This window comes from Bos indicus x Bos taurus, chromosome 23, assembly GCF_003369695.1.
Source record: "Bos indicus x Bos taurus breed Angus x Brahman F1 hybrid chromosome 23, Bos_hybrid_MaternalHap_v2.0, whole genome shotgun sequence".
Taxonomy (NCBI): domain Eukaryota; kingdom Metazoa; phylum Chordata; class Mammalia; order Artiodactyla; family Bovidae; genus Bos; species Bos indicus x Bos taurus.
Genome location: NC_040098.1, coordinates 46,032,050 through 46,048,040, shown reverse-complemented (window position 1 = coordinate 46,048,040; position 15,991 = coordinate 46,032,050). Strand labels below are relative to the sequence as shown.

General features: G+C 43.5%; 1 protein-coding gene across 1 annotated transcript in view; it reads right to left on the bottom strand.

Moving 5' to 3' along the window:
- The window catches only part of NEDD9 (neural precursor cell expressed, developmentally down-regulated 9), a 190,296-nt gene that overhangs the window by 107,072 nt on the left and 67,233 nt on the right, over nt 1-15,991 (bottom strand). Inside the window, exon 2 of the mRNA XM_027525408.1 lies at nt 14,236-14,425. Coding sequence (XP_027381209.1) covers nt 14,236-14,247 — 12 coding nt within the window. The 5' untranslated portion in view covers nt 14,248-14,425. The remainder of the gene's footprint in view (nt 1-14,235; nt 14,426-15,991) is intronic.

Below are 15,991 nucleotides of genomic sequence, written 5' to 3'. Positions count from 1 at the left end.
GAAAGAACTTCCTTTAATCCTCTACCAAACTAGCATTTCTTTTCATTCTGTCTCTTTACCCTGCTTTATTTTTTATCCTTATAAAGCCCCACTCCTTGATAATCGATTGCATATGTGTTTCTTTGCATTATTACCTGTCTCTCTGACTTGAATATAATCTCTGTGGGACCAGGATTTTGTTTTGTTTGCTGCTGTGTTCCTGCACTTTAAACCATACCTGGCCGTGTAGATTTGCTGAATGAATGAGTGACTCCGCTCCAGTATTCCTTGGTTGTATAGCGGGGAGCTTACATGGGATCTCAGGTTACAGAGAGGGAAAAAAGGCAGCTAGGATTCGGACCCAAACCTGTACTCTTGTGGTCCAGGGCTCTTTCTATTACTTTATACTGTCACCTACCTGCATAAGTTAATGATTATTTTCCTTCAAAGGTAATTTGTGATTTTATAGGGAGCAAAGTCACCTAGCACAGAAATGGGTTTCCAATTGGGCAGTTTGCGTCAACAAGCCAGGAGGGAGACCGTGTGTGTGTGGGTGTTTGCTGGGTGCCAAGGGGTGCCAAGAGTCTTCCTGGACTTGGATATCGTATCACACCACAAAACCAATCCAGCATGTAGCCTGGACTGTTGTTTACCCTATAGCCAGTAGATGCCTTTTAATGAAGGAGTCAGCTTTCTAAGGATTTTAATGAGCAATGAGAGAAAATGAAATGCAACATCCAAATTGCAGGATGGGGAGTCTGTGTTCAGGATTAAGGTCGGGTCTTTAAAGACCAAACCTCCTTCCAGAAAATTCAGTTCAGTCTGAGACATTCAAATCATATGAGAAACATACCTGAAGGTATTGACCAAGTAGCCTAGTTCAAGTTGGATCAGCTGATAATAAAATCTACCCTTTATTGAGTGCCTACTATGTTCCAGATGCTATTTATTTATGATAAAATCAACACCCGTTGTTAACATTTATTTGTGGCTTATTACGTGACGAGACTACATAGTTTTAAGTGTTTAACAAGTTCACCTGACCCTCGTGAGAACACTTTTAAGGAAGGTGCTAGTATATTCTGCATTTTGCTAATTAGAAAACTGAATTCTAGAGGACTGCTCAGCAGTAAGTGGTCAAACTGGGATTTGAACACAGGCAGTTTGACCTAGAGGCTGTGCTATACTAAACGGCATAGATGCGCTCTCTCATTTAATGATCACAACTCTAGGAAATAGATACTATCACCTCCTCTTAATAGTTCCTGTCTTGAATTGCTGTAAAAGGATACAGGGGCTTAAGCCTTTAGTGAGTGCCTTTAAGATATCCGTCTTGAAGAAATTGGTCAAGACTAACTCCCTTACGGTTTGTGATTGAGAAATCACAATACAGTTCTCTAAACACTGAGAAACATTAAAACATTGCTGAGAAAATGAAAGAAGACCTAAAGAAGAGGAGACATATAATGCATTCATGGATCAAAACATTCAATGGTGGTAAGATGTCAATTCTCCCTAAATTGATTTATACATTCAGCATCATATCCATCAAAAGAGCTGTTTGGTTTTTTTTTTTTGGAAATTGAAAAACTGATTATAAACCTCATACAGAAGTACAAAGGACCTAGAACAGCAAAAACAAAATAAAACAAACAGTAGTTTAAAAATGAAAAAATGATAAACGAACAAAGTTGAAGAACTAATGCAACTTGACTTCAAAACTTATAAGCTACACTAATCAAGACAGTGGGTTTTGGCTTAAAGGTAGACAAATAGATTAATGGAAAAAATTCATATACAAACAACTGATTTTTGATAAAAGTGCAAAAAAAATTGAGTGGGGAAACAGTCTTTCCAACAAATGGTACTGGTACAATTGGATAGCCATATAAAACAATGAAATTCAATCCATAACTTCTATCACATAAATATTAACTCAAAATGGATCAAAGAAAAATGTAAAACCAAAAACATAAACTTCTGGAAGGTATTGTAGGATAAACTGTTTGTGGCCTTGGGCTAGGTAAAGATTCCTTAGATATCGCATCAAAAGCACAATCCATAAGAGAACAAACTAATAAATATGATTTCATCAAAATTTAAAATGTCTGCTCTTCCAAAGACAATGTTAACAGAATGGAAAGACAAATCAGAGACTGGAAGAAAATGTTCACTCCAGAAAACAATCATTTCCAGAATTGACAAGAAACTCTCAAAACTCAATAATAAGAAAACCTTAAAAATTGACAAACTATATGAATGGACATTTGATTAAAGAAGACGCATTGATGACAAGTAAACACAAGAACAGACATTCAGCATTATTAGTGATTAGGGAAATGCTAAGTAAAACCATGGTAAGATACCACTACAACTATCTGAATGGCTAAAATTAAAAGCAGAGTACATCATGAGAAACGCTGGGTTGGATGAATTGCAAGCTGGAATCAAGATTGCCAGGAGAAATATCAGTAACCTCAGATATGCAGATGACACCACCCTTATGGCAGAAAGTGAAGAAAAATTAAAGAGCCTCCTGATGAAAGTGAAAGAGGAGAGTGAAAAAGTTGGCTCAAAGCTCAAAATTCAGAAAACTAAGATCATGGCATCTGGTCCCATCACTTCATGGCAAATAGATGGGGAAACAGCGGAAATAGTTGCTGACTTTATTTTTGGGGGCTCCAAAATCACTACAGATGGTGATTGCAGCCATGAAATTAAAAGACGCTTACTCCTTAGAAGGAAAGTTATGACCAACCTAGAAAGCATATTCAAAAGCAGAGACATTACTTTGCCAACAAAGGTTCGTCTAGTCAAGGCTATGGTTTTTCCTGTGGTCATGTATGGATGTGAGAGTTGGACAATAAAGAAAGCTGAGCACCAAAGAATTGATGCTTTTGAACTGTGGGTGTTGGAGAAGACTCTTGAGAGTCCCTTGGACTGCAAGGAGATCCAACCAGTCCATCCTAAAGGAGATCAGTCCTGGGTGTTCATTGGAAGGACTGATGTTGAAGCTGAAACTCCAGTACTTTGGCCACCTGATGCGAAGAGCTGACTCATTTGAAAAGACCCTGATGCTGGGAAAAATTGAAGGTGGGAGGAGAAGGGGACAACACAGGATGAGATGGTTGGATGGCATCACTGACTCAATGGACATGAGTTTGGGTAAACTCCAAGAGTTGGTGATAGACAGGAAGGCCTGGCGTGCTGCAGGCCATGGGGTTGCAAAGAGTTGGACACGACTGAGCAACTGAACTGAACTGAACTGAAAATTAAAAGAGAAATCTGACCATACCAAGTGTCAGCAAGCATATGGAGGAACTGGAACTCTCGTATACTGTTGACGGGAATGTAAAATGGTACAACTGCTTTGGAACCAGTTTGTCAGTTTCTTAGAAAGCTGGGCATTAGACCTACCACATGACCTATTCATTCATTCCTAGGCATTTATTTAACCAAAAGAAAAGAGAACATCTATCCATGCAGAGACTTTTCATTTTCCTCAGTAGAAGGATTCAGAAAGAAGGTATGTACTATAGGCTTCATTTATTAATATATTAATTTCTAGGAATTGAAAATGCAATGGCAGAAAGGAGATCAATGGTTTCCTGGGACAGGCGTAGAAAGGGGCAGAAGGTGGGATTAAAAAGAAACAAGAAAAAATTAGGGAGCAGGTGATGAATATGTTCATTATCTTGGTCGTAGTAATGGTTTTACAGGTGTACATGTATGTCAACACTATGAAAATTTACAGTTTAAATATGTGCAATTTATTGTATTCCAAGTATACTTCAATAAAGCTACTTAAATAAACCCAAGTAGTTAAATCTGTAGACATAGGTTTATATGTGTGTGACAAGCTGGCATGACGTCACAGAGTATACAAACCCTCTCCCTAGACACACAAGGAGATGGGCAGATAGACACAAACGTGCACATATCAATAAGAACACCTAGAGACTAGAAACAATACCCTTGAGTCCTCAGGCTGTGTTCTTTATCCCCTCTGTCTCTGCCCTTCATTGTTGTTCATCACTCAGTCGTGTCTGACTCTTTGTGACCCCATGGATTGCAGCACACCAGGCTTCCCTGTCCTTCACTATCTCCCAGAGTTTGTTCAAACTCATGTCCATTGAATTGGTGAGGCCATCCGACCACCTCATCCTCTGTCGCCCCCTTCTCCTGCTTTCAATCTTTCCCAGCATCAGGGTCTTTTCCAACGAGTCGGTTCTTTGCATCAGGTGGCCAAAGTCTTGGAGCTTCAGCTTCAGCATTAGTCCTTCCAATGAATATTCAGAGTTGACTGTCCTTTATGTACTGTCCTATAAACTCCTGAGGTTCTGTGGTAGAGCTTTCTGAGCTTATTTTCACTTAAAAAGGATTGTGTGAACACTGAAGCCTTCAGTGTACAAGATTTCAGACAAAGTTGTTGGAAGGAGAGTGGAGAAGGACCTACCTGTATAGCAGAAGGGAGAAGGGACAGGGCTAACTAGGATGCTAACCCATCACCTGGCAGGTTAGAGGTGGCACTTACCCTTTCAGCTTCTGGAAGCTGAATTTTATAATGAGCTGTCATTGTATTTATCACCTAACAATTGCTGCAATTGAATAAGGTGTGAAGAAAAGCTGGAAAACATTAGTTGTCAATGACCATGGTATCTTTGATGAAGCTGTCTATGGTAGGGTCCCAGATGTAATTGAAAATCAGCCCACAGCCTGTTAAAATGGTTTAGGTTCTTTATGTCCCTTCATTCTATGTACTGCTTCTGGCTTATAATATGGCAATTGTTTTGTCAGATCACGAAAAGCAGTCATATTATTAAAACATCTTGATCTTGACTTTATATATATGATTCAGTCAAAACTGAATAAGGCTGGTCAGCTGCAGTTTGAGAAGAGCATAGAACAAGCCTGAGCTGTTGCTGAGTAATATTACTTCCTGCCCAGGTGCACCCCATAAAGCGATGTTTACCTCGAAGTATATACCATGGTCTAAGGTCTGTTAGCTTCATAAAACTGACTTTGTTGGCATGCTTAAGGTGGAACCGGCTCACAGCATCAGTTAGAGTAGTTTAAAGTAAATGCAACTGGCAAGTCGACCAGAAAGGTGTGAGACAGCTCTGCCAGGAGGCTTGCTACATGAAGAACCACATTATGACAAGGTTGAGTGGTGTCCAAAGAGTCATAAATGTTACTGACAAAGGTTTGAGGCACTTTGGCCAAAGTAGGGATGGTCTCATTAAGAGAGCCATACTGCCATGTTCAACACTCCCATGACTGTGTCTTCCCTAGATGGTTTCACGTTGTCGGGCTCTGCCATCCGGAGGGCTTCTGTGACCCCCTGACTCTTTTAACTGCTTCCTTGGCCACCCAGCTCCTGTTTACACAGCCTTCATCCAAACAACCACTCCGTTTTCTACCCATGAACCTACAATCAAATATATACCCTCCTTGTTACTGTACCCCTAGATCTGTGGGGCTGAAGTCTGCGACACTCCCATATACTTCTATTTGGCTTACTTCCACAGTGGGCTATTTATATCCATCCTGCTTTTGCCATTTTGTATGCATTTGATCTATGCATTTTAATAGTTCCACTCTGAAAGCAACCTTATTTCCAAGTTCTCTAAAGACTCTTAACCAGCCAGCCTCCATCTCTCCTACTTCCCCGACTGACCCTTGTTTTGAGTTCAAGCTTTGCCATAGATTAACCTGAGTTCAATGAATCCATTCATCTTGCTGTCTTAATAAGATGTCACTCTATTTCCCCAACTTACAAGAAAAAACTTTTTTTGAAGAAGGGGGCGGTTTTCCTGGTGGTTAAGATTCTGAGCTCCCTGTTCCCACTGCAGGGGGGCAGGGTTCCATCCCTGGTCAGGGAACTAAGATCTCCTATGCCTGTGCGGTGCAGCTGAAAAAAGAAAAGAAGAAAGAAGGGGTGCAGTGGGCATGGAAAGAAGAGAATGAGGTAGAAAGGTGGGATAAAGGCACATGTAATTAAATTCTGTACTATTTTTAATATCTAATCTGTAAACATGAAAATGTGATTGTCCTTTGGCTAAAAATATAATTTGCCACTGCTATACGTCTATTCTATTATTACTGTTACTTGATTTTATGTGATAATGTTTGGATTAGATCAGCACCTTAATTTCCAGCCAAGTGGCAGTTATTCTTTTTATTTCTTTTCCCTGTCTTGTTGTTATGGTGGTGGAGGGGAGACCTCAGAATGTTAACTAGTTTGACAAAGATTCTTAAACCTAAGAGAACTAACGTGCAGCCTGTCCTCAATGTCATATCTCCAGATGAAAAAGTTAAAATCCAGGCAAAAAAAATCCAGATGTAGAACCTTCATGATGATCAAGTCAGGGTGTAAAAAAATAGATACATAACTGAATGTTCAGTAGACATTGATGGAGACAGTCAGAGATGTGGCCAAGGTTTCTCCAGGCAACTTTCAGAACCTGACAAGGAGACCAGCCTTCCCTGGCCCACTTTCTCATTCCTTATCAGGTATTTTTGGGAAACCTCTGTTTTTTTCTCACATTCGATTTCAACTGTGAGGAGGACGTCCGGGCGTCTTTTTCGTAGGACAGTGTGATGGTTGGGACTGGGGCTGACACCATCCAGACTTTCTCTCTATATAATCTCTGTCTCCACCCTTTAAGCTCTCTTGGTAGAATCGAGCACAAAACACAAGCCCTAATAGGTGACTCTGGCCTCTGAATAAAGCATTACAGGGTATTCTGTTTCTATTTTTCTTGACTTTCCGCAAAGTAATTTCATATCCCTTGGGAGCCAAGAGGCATTTCCTGTAATTAGGGTTTGCTACTGGCACTTGCTCCCTGAAACACTCATCTGTCCAGCTCCCAGGCTGAGAACTGTGCCGGAATTGTGGGTTCAGAGCAGGGGTGGTCATAGTCCTTCTCACCCTGGAGTTCTGGATAGAAAGTTCTAGAAACAATGCTCCAACTGTATCTTGAGATTTTTATGAGCCCTTTTATACACTAACTGAAAGCAACAGGAATGGGCAGGAGCCTCTTGGCCAGACTGAACTGCTGCTGATTAGCTGTGTGATGAGCTGTGTGTAACTTATGCTCTTTGGGTCTCTGTTGCCTCAACTGAAAAAAAACCAAGTAACAAAAAACTTGAAGGGATGGGAAGCAAGGGGCATTTGAGGACTCTCTGAGGCAAACACTATTATCATCTTCGAGCTTCTTAGTTCTCAGCTAGTAGCCTGCTGGCGGAAGTGATTACTCCATGTTCCTGGCCTGCTCCCTAGAAAGTCCCCCACCCTCTCTCTCTTAGCCATACTGCTGGAAGGGGAGGACCCTGAGATGGTGGGGCCACATAATGGAAAGCCAGATTCCTGAGGACAGCTGCCCAAGAGAGTCATGGACTCTCACAGGAGTGAGGACTGAACTGTACTGGGCTGGCCCCCCAAGATGACAGGATTTACTTGTTACTGCAGCTCACAGCAGGACTACTCTGACTAGCATGACCTTCCAGTTCTAAAATGCTACATCTAATAAACAGCAGTCATGTATGGATGTGAGAGTCGGACCATAAAGAAGGCTGAGTGCCGAAGAATTGATGCTTTGAACTGTGGTGTTGGAGAAGACTCTCTTGAGAGGTCCTTAGACTGCAAGGAGATCAAACCAGTCAATCCTAAAGGAAATCAGTCCTGAATATTCACTGGAAGGACTGATGCTGAAGATGAAGCTCAAATACTTTGGCCACCTGATGCGAAGAACTAACTCATTGGAAAAGACCCTGATGCTGGGAGGCAGGAGGAGAAGGGGGCGACAGAGGATGAGATGGTTGGATGGCATCACCAACTCGATGGACATGAATTTCAGCAGGCTTTGGGAGCTGGTGATGGACAAGGAAGCCTGGCGTGCTGCAGTCCACGGGTTCACAGAGAGTCGGACATGACTGAGTAACTGAACTGAACTGAATAAATGGCAAGTACAGATCAGAGATAGAGATTTGAACAGAGGAAGGAAGCTGGATATAAGTCTGCTGTTTACTTGGATGTCTTTCTCAAAGATGTTTCTCTCAAAGAGATGGTAAAAAGTCAGAAGGATCTGTGGGTAATGCTTAAAGGGCTGCATATGTGTGATTCTTTATGGTGTAATTGTGACTCTGTGTGTGTTACCGAGCCCTGGTCAAACCCAGAGAAATACTTTTAAAAAGAGAATATAGGACAATTGTGGGAAAATTATAACAGAAACCTCCATCAATAAGAGAACTCAGAATAGGCCTAAGGACGAAAAGCTCGCTGATTCCCACACTCGTCATGTTTGTGGGGAGATGGTGAGTGTAGAGTCACCTCTGACTTCTCAGTGGCTGTGATGTTTTTCTTGTGCTGCTTCTAGAATTTTTTTTTTTTGTCACGTGGAAAGTGATCAGGTCTAGGTGGCTACTGATCATTTTGAGGGGAAGAGCTGCTCTTTCCATGTTTTTAGTTTAATCCTTTTCCAGAACAGATTCCCACTAGAAACCGTTTTCATCCCAACTTAATTTTACTGAGTGAAAGTACCATTTTCAAGAAACCCCCAAGGCTTCATACTTTAGAATAAATGAGGCCTCTCCATGGGAAAAGAAAGCCAGAAGATGCTGGGAAAGCACGTGGCCCCATGTCAAACTGGACCTAGGTCTGATGTCTCTTTGACAGTGTCGCTTCTTTGGGGCTTTGTGATCCACAATCGAACATAGTCAGCCCTCAGCGTTCCCACCAAGGGGAGCTCAACCTGACTTGATTTAGATGAGACAGTTCAACCTCTGTCCAGGTGTGTTTCTTTGCAGGCTCAGCAACCCTTACCCATGCACGACACTTCATCCTGGAATACGCTTCCCATTTTCCAGACAAGCTCAGGGGATCTGAGTCTCCTGATACAATCTCTGTCTGCACTAAATTGCCCCGTAGTAGTGATTTATACCCCAATAAAACTACGTATTGAAATGGAGAGTTGGTTTGATTGTACACCAACATAATTTATGCATGTTTTACTTTTGGAATAAACTTGGTATTTATGCAAGGGGGCGAGGTCTTTGTGACGGGAGGTGTATTTCCACATCGACAGAGCTGGTGACAGTGAAGAACAGCAGAAAGAAACGTCCCCAGACATCTTTAGATCACCCCAGAATCTAAGAGATGTCCTCCTTCAAGTTAGGAGAGGAATCGTCTCTTTTCCATTTGCTGAAAGAAAGGGAAGGCAGCTAATTCTTTTCGGAGGCCTTCTTTGCATGAAACATAGTGCTAGCCGCTCTGAGTACATATTTTTTATTTAAATCTTTCAACAGTCTGACGTAAGTTGGCATTATTCTCCTCACTTTGCAGAGGAGGAATCGGAGGTGGAGAGGGGGTAAGAAATGTTAGTAAAGAGTGGGGTAGAGATTTGAATCCTATCTTTTTGGCTCCAGAGAGCATCCTTTCCCCACTAAGCCACTCTGTCACCATCCTGCTGGGCTTTCTCTATGTGTGCAGAATTGGGTTCCATGTTTTAGGGTTCAGAATTAGTCACCTTTTAACCTACTGAAGACAATTAACCTTCAGTTAAACCTCCTTTTAACCAGGAGAAGGCAATGGAAACCCACTCCAGTACACTTGCCTGGAAAATCCCATGGACGGAAGAGCCTGGTAGGCTGCAGTCCATGGGGTCGCAGAGTCGGACACGACTGAAGCGACTTAGCAGCAACCTACTGAGAGCTATGATGAGAAATTTCTTAAGAAGATGACGGTGAATCCTTCCATCCGCTTAGGGGACATCCATTTATGTGTGTCGCTGTGGACACTGCAGAGCACTAACCGGGGGCCCCACTTGAGACCGAGCAATCATCCTGTCAGCACCTGGAAACTCGGCCACTGGCAGCTCCCGGATGAGTCTCCCTTAGACCGTCCTCAACAGAAGACAGCATCTCAGGCTGGTCTCAGGGACATCATGCCTCCTACCTGGGGCAGTCCACTCCCTGCAGCTGGTCCACCCATTGGCTTCAGTTTCGGACCCTCGGAAGGGCCACCCCAGAGGGTCTGTGCGCTTAGCCGGGGCCTTTACTGTGACTGCGCTGAGGTCAGTCCTCTCTCCACCTAATCCTGCTTCCTTCACTGCTTGTACATATTCTTGAGACGGCTCCCCATCACCCCCTGCATGCCATTCTCCGTCTTTCCAGAGTTTGCTTCTCTGGGAACTCAACCTGTGAGGCTGTCAAACCAAATTTTCCCTGTGGATTCGTGTTCCGTGTGTTTAGTCAGTGTTCTGGGCTTGCGTCCCTTTCCAAATTTGTATGTTGAGGTCCCCTCCCACGTCTCAGAATGTGACTTGGCCTGGAGATAAGTCTCTGAAGAGGTGATGAAGGGTCAGTCAGGTCACCAGAGCGGATGCTGCTCCAGCAGGACTGGTGTCCTTGTGAGAAGAGATGAGCACACAGGCATGCGGAGAGGAGGCCACGTAGGACTCAGAGAAAAGACGGCCGCCTACAGGCCAAGGAGAGAGGCCTCAGGAGAAACCAGACTGTTGCCAGCTTGAATTTGGGCTTCCTGCCTCCAGAATCGCCAGAACATACATTTCTGTGAAGTCACCGGGGCTGGAGGGCTCCATAGTGACAGCCCCTGTGGACTGATAAAGGCAGATTTCGAGGTACTTCATTTCTGTCCCTCTTCTTTCATCTTTCCTCTCAAGGAACAACTCAGAAATCTGAACAACTTAAAGTGTCTTTTTAGATGGGAGGAGGTAAGGTAATAATTCCCAGTAGACAGCTTTCGTATTCTCTAAAATATATCAAAAAAATCATATTTTTAAAGAGGTGAAAAAATAGTATGTGAACTACCCCAACCTCAACGTATTTTCCTTTTTAGGACACTTATCACAAGCCTGTAAATCCACCGTCTGACAACTAGTTTGGACCGGGGGTGAACTTATATTTAATGGGAAAAAAGGACACCATTTTCAAGTTCTGTCAGTCAGCGCTTTTCTGGCCTCTGTGAAGCACAGACTCAGTCTGGCTTTCTTCTTTAGAGAAACCCTAACAGACCTTGTCCAACTTCCAGCTTCCTGCCTTCATACAAAGGGGAAGAGTCAGGGACACCAGAGAAAAAGCTTTGCAGTTTAAAGGGTTTTTTCCTTCAGTTTTTTCCAAGCCAGCCTTTCACTCTCCCCCAGCAGTGTGTTGGGGAATATTTAACTCCCGGCTTTCTAAATGCAAAACAACATGAAGCAGTTTCTGCCGACTTCTGTGCTGTAAATACCCCCACCATGGCTGACATCAAGAGATTAGGGAAGAGTGTGAAGTAGGTCTGGGGGCTTGACCAGCTGCCCCCACACACACTGACTCCAGCTGGATGCAGAAGAAGGCTGCTTGCTGGCCTCTCTGCAGCCCTCAGCTGGCCCTCCAGGTGGGAGTTGCATTCTCCACTTTCTTTTTTTTTGTTGTTTTAATAAATATATATTGATTTATTTGAAAACGCCGGGTCTTAGTTGCGGCAGGCAGGAGCTGGTTCCCTGACTGGGGATAGAACCCGGGCCCCTGCACTGGGAGCGCAGAGTCTTAGCCACTGGACTACCAGGGAAGTCCCTCCACTTTCTCCTCACACTGATATCTGTACTCATGTTTGCCTCAGGGCCTGCCGGTGTTTGCTGAGCTCTTTGGTAAGTGCTTCCTTTCAGGAGTGTTTATGGATTTAGCACAGGTCTCCCCAAACAAACTTTTTTGGGCCACGCGCTCATGGGTTCTCCACCGTCACTCTTGGAGCCAGAAAACCGCAGCCTGAGGGGTCTCAGGAGATCAGCCACGTCAGCATAAGCCTGATTCCCAAAGGTTCGTCATCTCTCCAGCCTTTCCTGACACTCTGCTTCTCCCATCTTCCCCCTTTGGTGGTTTAGTTTAGCTGCATAGACTTTATTTCATCTGTGCTACAGGACTCCAGGTCTCACTGATTGTTGGGTGTGCTCAGTAGCTCAGTCGTGTCCAACTCGTTGCCACCCTGTGGACTGTAGCCCACCAGGCTCCTCTATGCATGGGGATTCTCCAGGCAGGAAGACTGGAGTGGGTTGCCATTTCCTACTCCAGGGGATCTCCCAACTCAGGGATCGAACCTGTGTCTCTCGTGTTTCCCATATTGGCAGGTGAGTTCTTTACCACTAGCGCCACCTGGGAAGCGGCCCCCACCCCCTCGCCAGGTCTGATTGGAGGGCTTGCCAAATGCAACTCTAAGCAACTTACATACATAATCGTCAAGAGAACCCCTTGAGGTAGATACTATTCTCACCCCCATTTTATAGATGAATAAACTGAGGCAAAGACAGGTTAAATAACTTGATCAAAGTCCCACTTCCCATCAGTGGCGGCGCTGGGATTCAAATCGGGCAGTCTGATTTCACGGCCGTTTGTGCAGCCGGCACACTGTCTCGCCTTCTCCCCGAAGAGCAGCAGGAATATATCCTTAGGAAGCCCTGACAGCCGGGAATAAATGTTCCTTTTTAATAGGTGACACTGAGAGCTGCCAAATATTTACATCCTACATAGTCTTCTGTCATGTAAGTGTGTGTGTGTGTGTGTGTGTGTATGGAATATTTTAAATAAATTTCAGTGATGAGAAAAAAAAATCACTCCAAAGTTGTGAAATTAATGATCTCAAAGGACTCTTGGACTCTGAATGTAGATAAGCAAATTGAGGATTCCGGGTGGTAGGAATGTCTGGTTTTCAAGGTGAGGGTACCAAAAGTTGAGAAGCAACCTGTATTTGAAATACCCCAGAGCTAATATTCACTGCAGGGACTGAAATGAAGTGAAATACGCCTTGCTTTGGAGAAGGCTATCTTCCTTTCTTCCCTCCTCTTCTTTCTCCCTTTCTTTCTTATTTCCTTCCTCTGCTTTTGTCTTACTTTAGGAAAACTGCCTGAGCAGGTAGAAAAAAATGAGAGGAGGTGATGTTTATTTCACTCTTCATTAAGAAATTAATTCACATTGAATGCCTCGAGGAATCACAAACGTAATTTGCTCCAGTTTGAATTCAGACTTGGGTGGAGGCCTCCAAGTGTCCAATTCTGTCACAGATTTTTGTCATAGAACCCTAGGACTAGGGAAGATTTTTAATAGGCCTTTAACTTTCAAACAGTACAGTGATATGACAGCCTAGCTGGTCGAATAAAAGAAATCCTTTTGTTACTTAAAATATTTTAAGAAGGTATTTGTCATTTTGTTTAACTGACAGCCATTTACATGTATATGGACTCCCATGGCTACCTGGAGTTTTCTTGTGTTGATGGTTAGTTGTTACGTGATAGAGACAACAGATTACTGATCCTAACCCATAGAGGAATTAACTTTTTTCCCATTGAGCACAAGTTACTTTATGTACACTTTCTCATTTCATCCTCAAGACAGTCCTTCTATCACCATTTTATAAACTTGAAAACAGATTCAAAAGTCTCAAGTTAGTGGAGTGAGGCTTAAATCCAGGTCTGCCTCCAAGGGTACCACGCAAGAGCACGCTGCCTGCCTCCACTAGAAGTCAATTAATAGGCGAAATTACACGTCGATTCTTTTGCTTAGTTTCCATAAGACCTTAGCAAGCCTTGGTTCAAAAGAAGGATGGACTCTTTTAACCCTAACCTCCACCCTAGGCCAACATGTTTTCTTATGGAACAGCTGAATGAAAAAGGATTGGTTTAGGACTAGCAGACAGAGAGAGGAGACACCAGAGGACTGGCTAATTGGTAACCCAGGTCAGGGGTCCCCCACCTTCAGGATCTAATGCCTGATGATCTGAGGTGGAGCTGATTTAAAGATAATAGAAATAAAGTGCACAATAAATAAATAATGTCCTTGAATCACCCTGACGCCATCCCCATCCCCCACCTCCAGTCCATGGAAAAATTGTTTTCCATGAGACCGGTGCCCGGTGCCAAAAACGTTGGGGGCCAACGACCCAGGTGATCAGCTTCTGATCAGTTCAGAAGTGCAAGCTCCAGACTTGCTAGGGCACTACTACACAAGGTGGAATATTCGACCTCTGTCCCAAGAGATTCTTCCCCTGAGATTTCTGAACGGAAGAGGAGTTTCCGTGGGTATCAGCACATCCGTGTAAAAAGATTCACCTAACAGAGCAAAATCTGGGGGCCTAACATAAACCTTCCATTTCAAGCGTTAGTTGCAATCCTGGGTGGGAAATGGAATACCATTTCTATTACTGTTTCAAATGCATTTGTCTGAGTCGGACCACACATAATACGTGGTTTTTTCAATAGTACTCACCCTTGCCCACATTTTCCCAGGTGCCTCTCTGTCTCTTACGCCAAAGAATGCTGGAGTTCTGGGTCTTGAAAAGGATGATCCCAGTGTTTTAGTTGGCTGATCAGATTCTTCGTTTTCATAGCTCTACTTAGAGAACACACTGTGTTCTCATGCTGGTATATGATATTAGGGAGCTCACAGCTTCCTGGGCCTGAAAAGAGAAGTTAAAAAAAGAGTGGGTAAACTCTGGCAGAGGCCAAGATGCTTTTCATCACTTATGGGTGGCATCACAGGAGCTGGAAATCTTGTTAATAGAATCCAAAGTCTCAGCAATAGAGTTGTCTCATTAATGGAACCCATCGTTCATTCATGCAGCCAAGGGTAATATTTATGGAAAATATGGTAAATATATTTTTTATTATGCATGAGCTGAAACCTTAGAGATGCACAAAGTATGGTCCTGTTCTCAAAGAGCTCACAGTCTAGGAGGGCAAACAGAATAATCCGGCCCTATAAAATGTTACAGCAATTCTGGCAGAATGCAAAGCGGGTGTGGTAAGAGCACCAAGGAGGGAAAAAGTAAACGTTGGCTGGAGTCTTGTGCGATGGGTAGATGTTAGCCAGGTGTTTCTTACTGGGCTAAAATGGTAGAATGAGTGATCCTTCATTGTCTGTAACCTACAACTTTCTCTGCCATTGATTTCCCTTGTTTCTCGGCACCTCGACCTCCCTGCCTCACCTACTGCTGCTGCTGCTGTTCAGTTGCTCAGTCGTGTCCGACCCTTTGTGACCTTGTGGACTGCAGCCCGCCAGGCTCCTCTGTCCATGGAATTCTCCAGGCAAGAATACTGGACTGGGTTGCCATTTCCTTCTCCAGGGGATCTCCCGACCCAGGGTTTGAACCTGTGTCTTCTGCTTGGCAGGCGGATTCTTTACCACTGAGCCACCTGAGACGCCCCCATTCCCCTTTAAACTAATCCAACCTGCTGTTCCTTTGATGATCTTGAAATGTGCCTGGCTCCACTTTTTGGCATCAACTTATGAAGGTCCCTGAAGCCATATGCTTTTCTTGTTTCTCCAAAATGAGGAGAACTGGTACTTTGGCGATGAGCCTTTTAAACAGCTCAGATACAAAGCCCGGAATTTGATTTTTTGCAAAAAAAAAAAAAAATTGCCTGGGCTTTTGGTTGGTTAGTACTGGCCAGTTTTTCACTTTCCGTTCATCATGTCTCAGCCATAGGTTGTTTTGGTATGAGATATGTGTGTATCTTTATAGACTGTAGTTGAAATATATATTTTTAGAAAAACTCTTGATACTTAAACCATGTGGGGCATTTGGAAGTCTTTTAGAGAATCAGGAATCTGAATCTTTGTAAAAGGAAAGTGTTTTTCCCATCCAGAATGAAAAATCAAAACTAAATGGATGTTTTAAACTGTGGAGCATAAATAAGGATTGTGTCTAAGACATTGTAGAAGCTTGGTGAACTGTGTAATGAGCCTATCAGCGGCCTCAAGGCAGAGAAGTCTTCCTAGCAGTCTTCCCAGTCTTCCTTCCTTACCCTCCCTTTCCAACTGGAGGGTAACAGGGAGCTGGGCGCCTCTCACTTCTCCTAGGATGGGAACGTCATCCTGTAGTTTGTTTGATAAACACAGTATTTGTAATTTCGGTTAAGAGGAAGAAGACTTCCCTCTGGGGTACTCGCAGTGGCCAGGCAGGAGGACACAGGCCCGTAACATGCAGACTCTGCCTGCACCATCCATGTTGCTCAAGGATCTC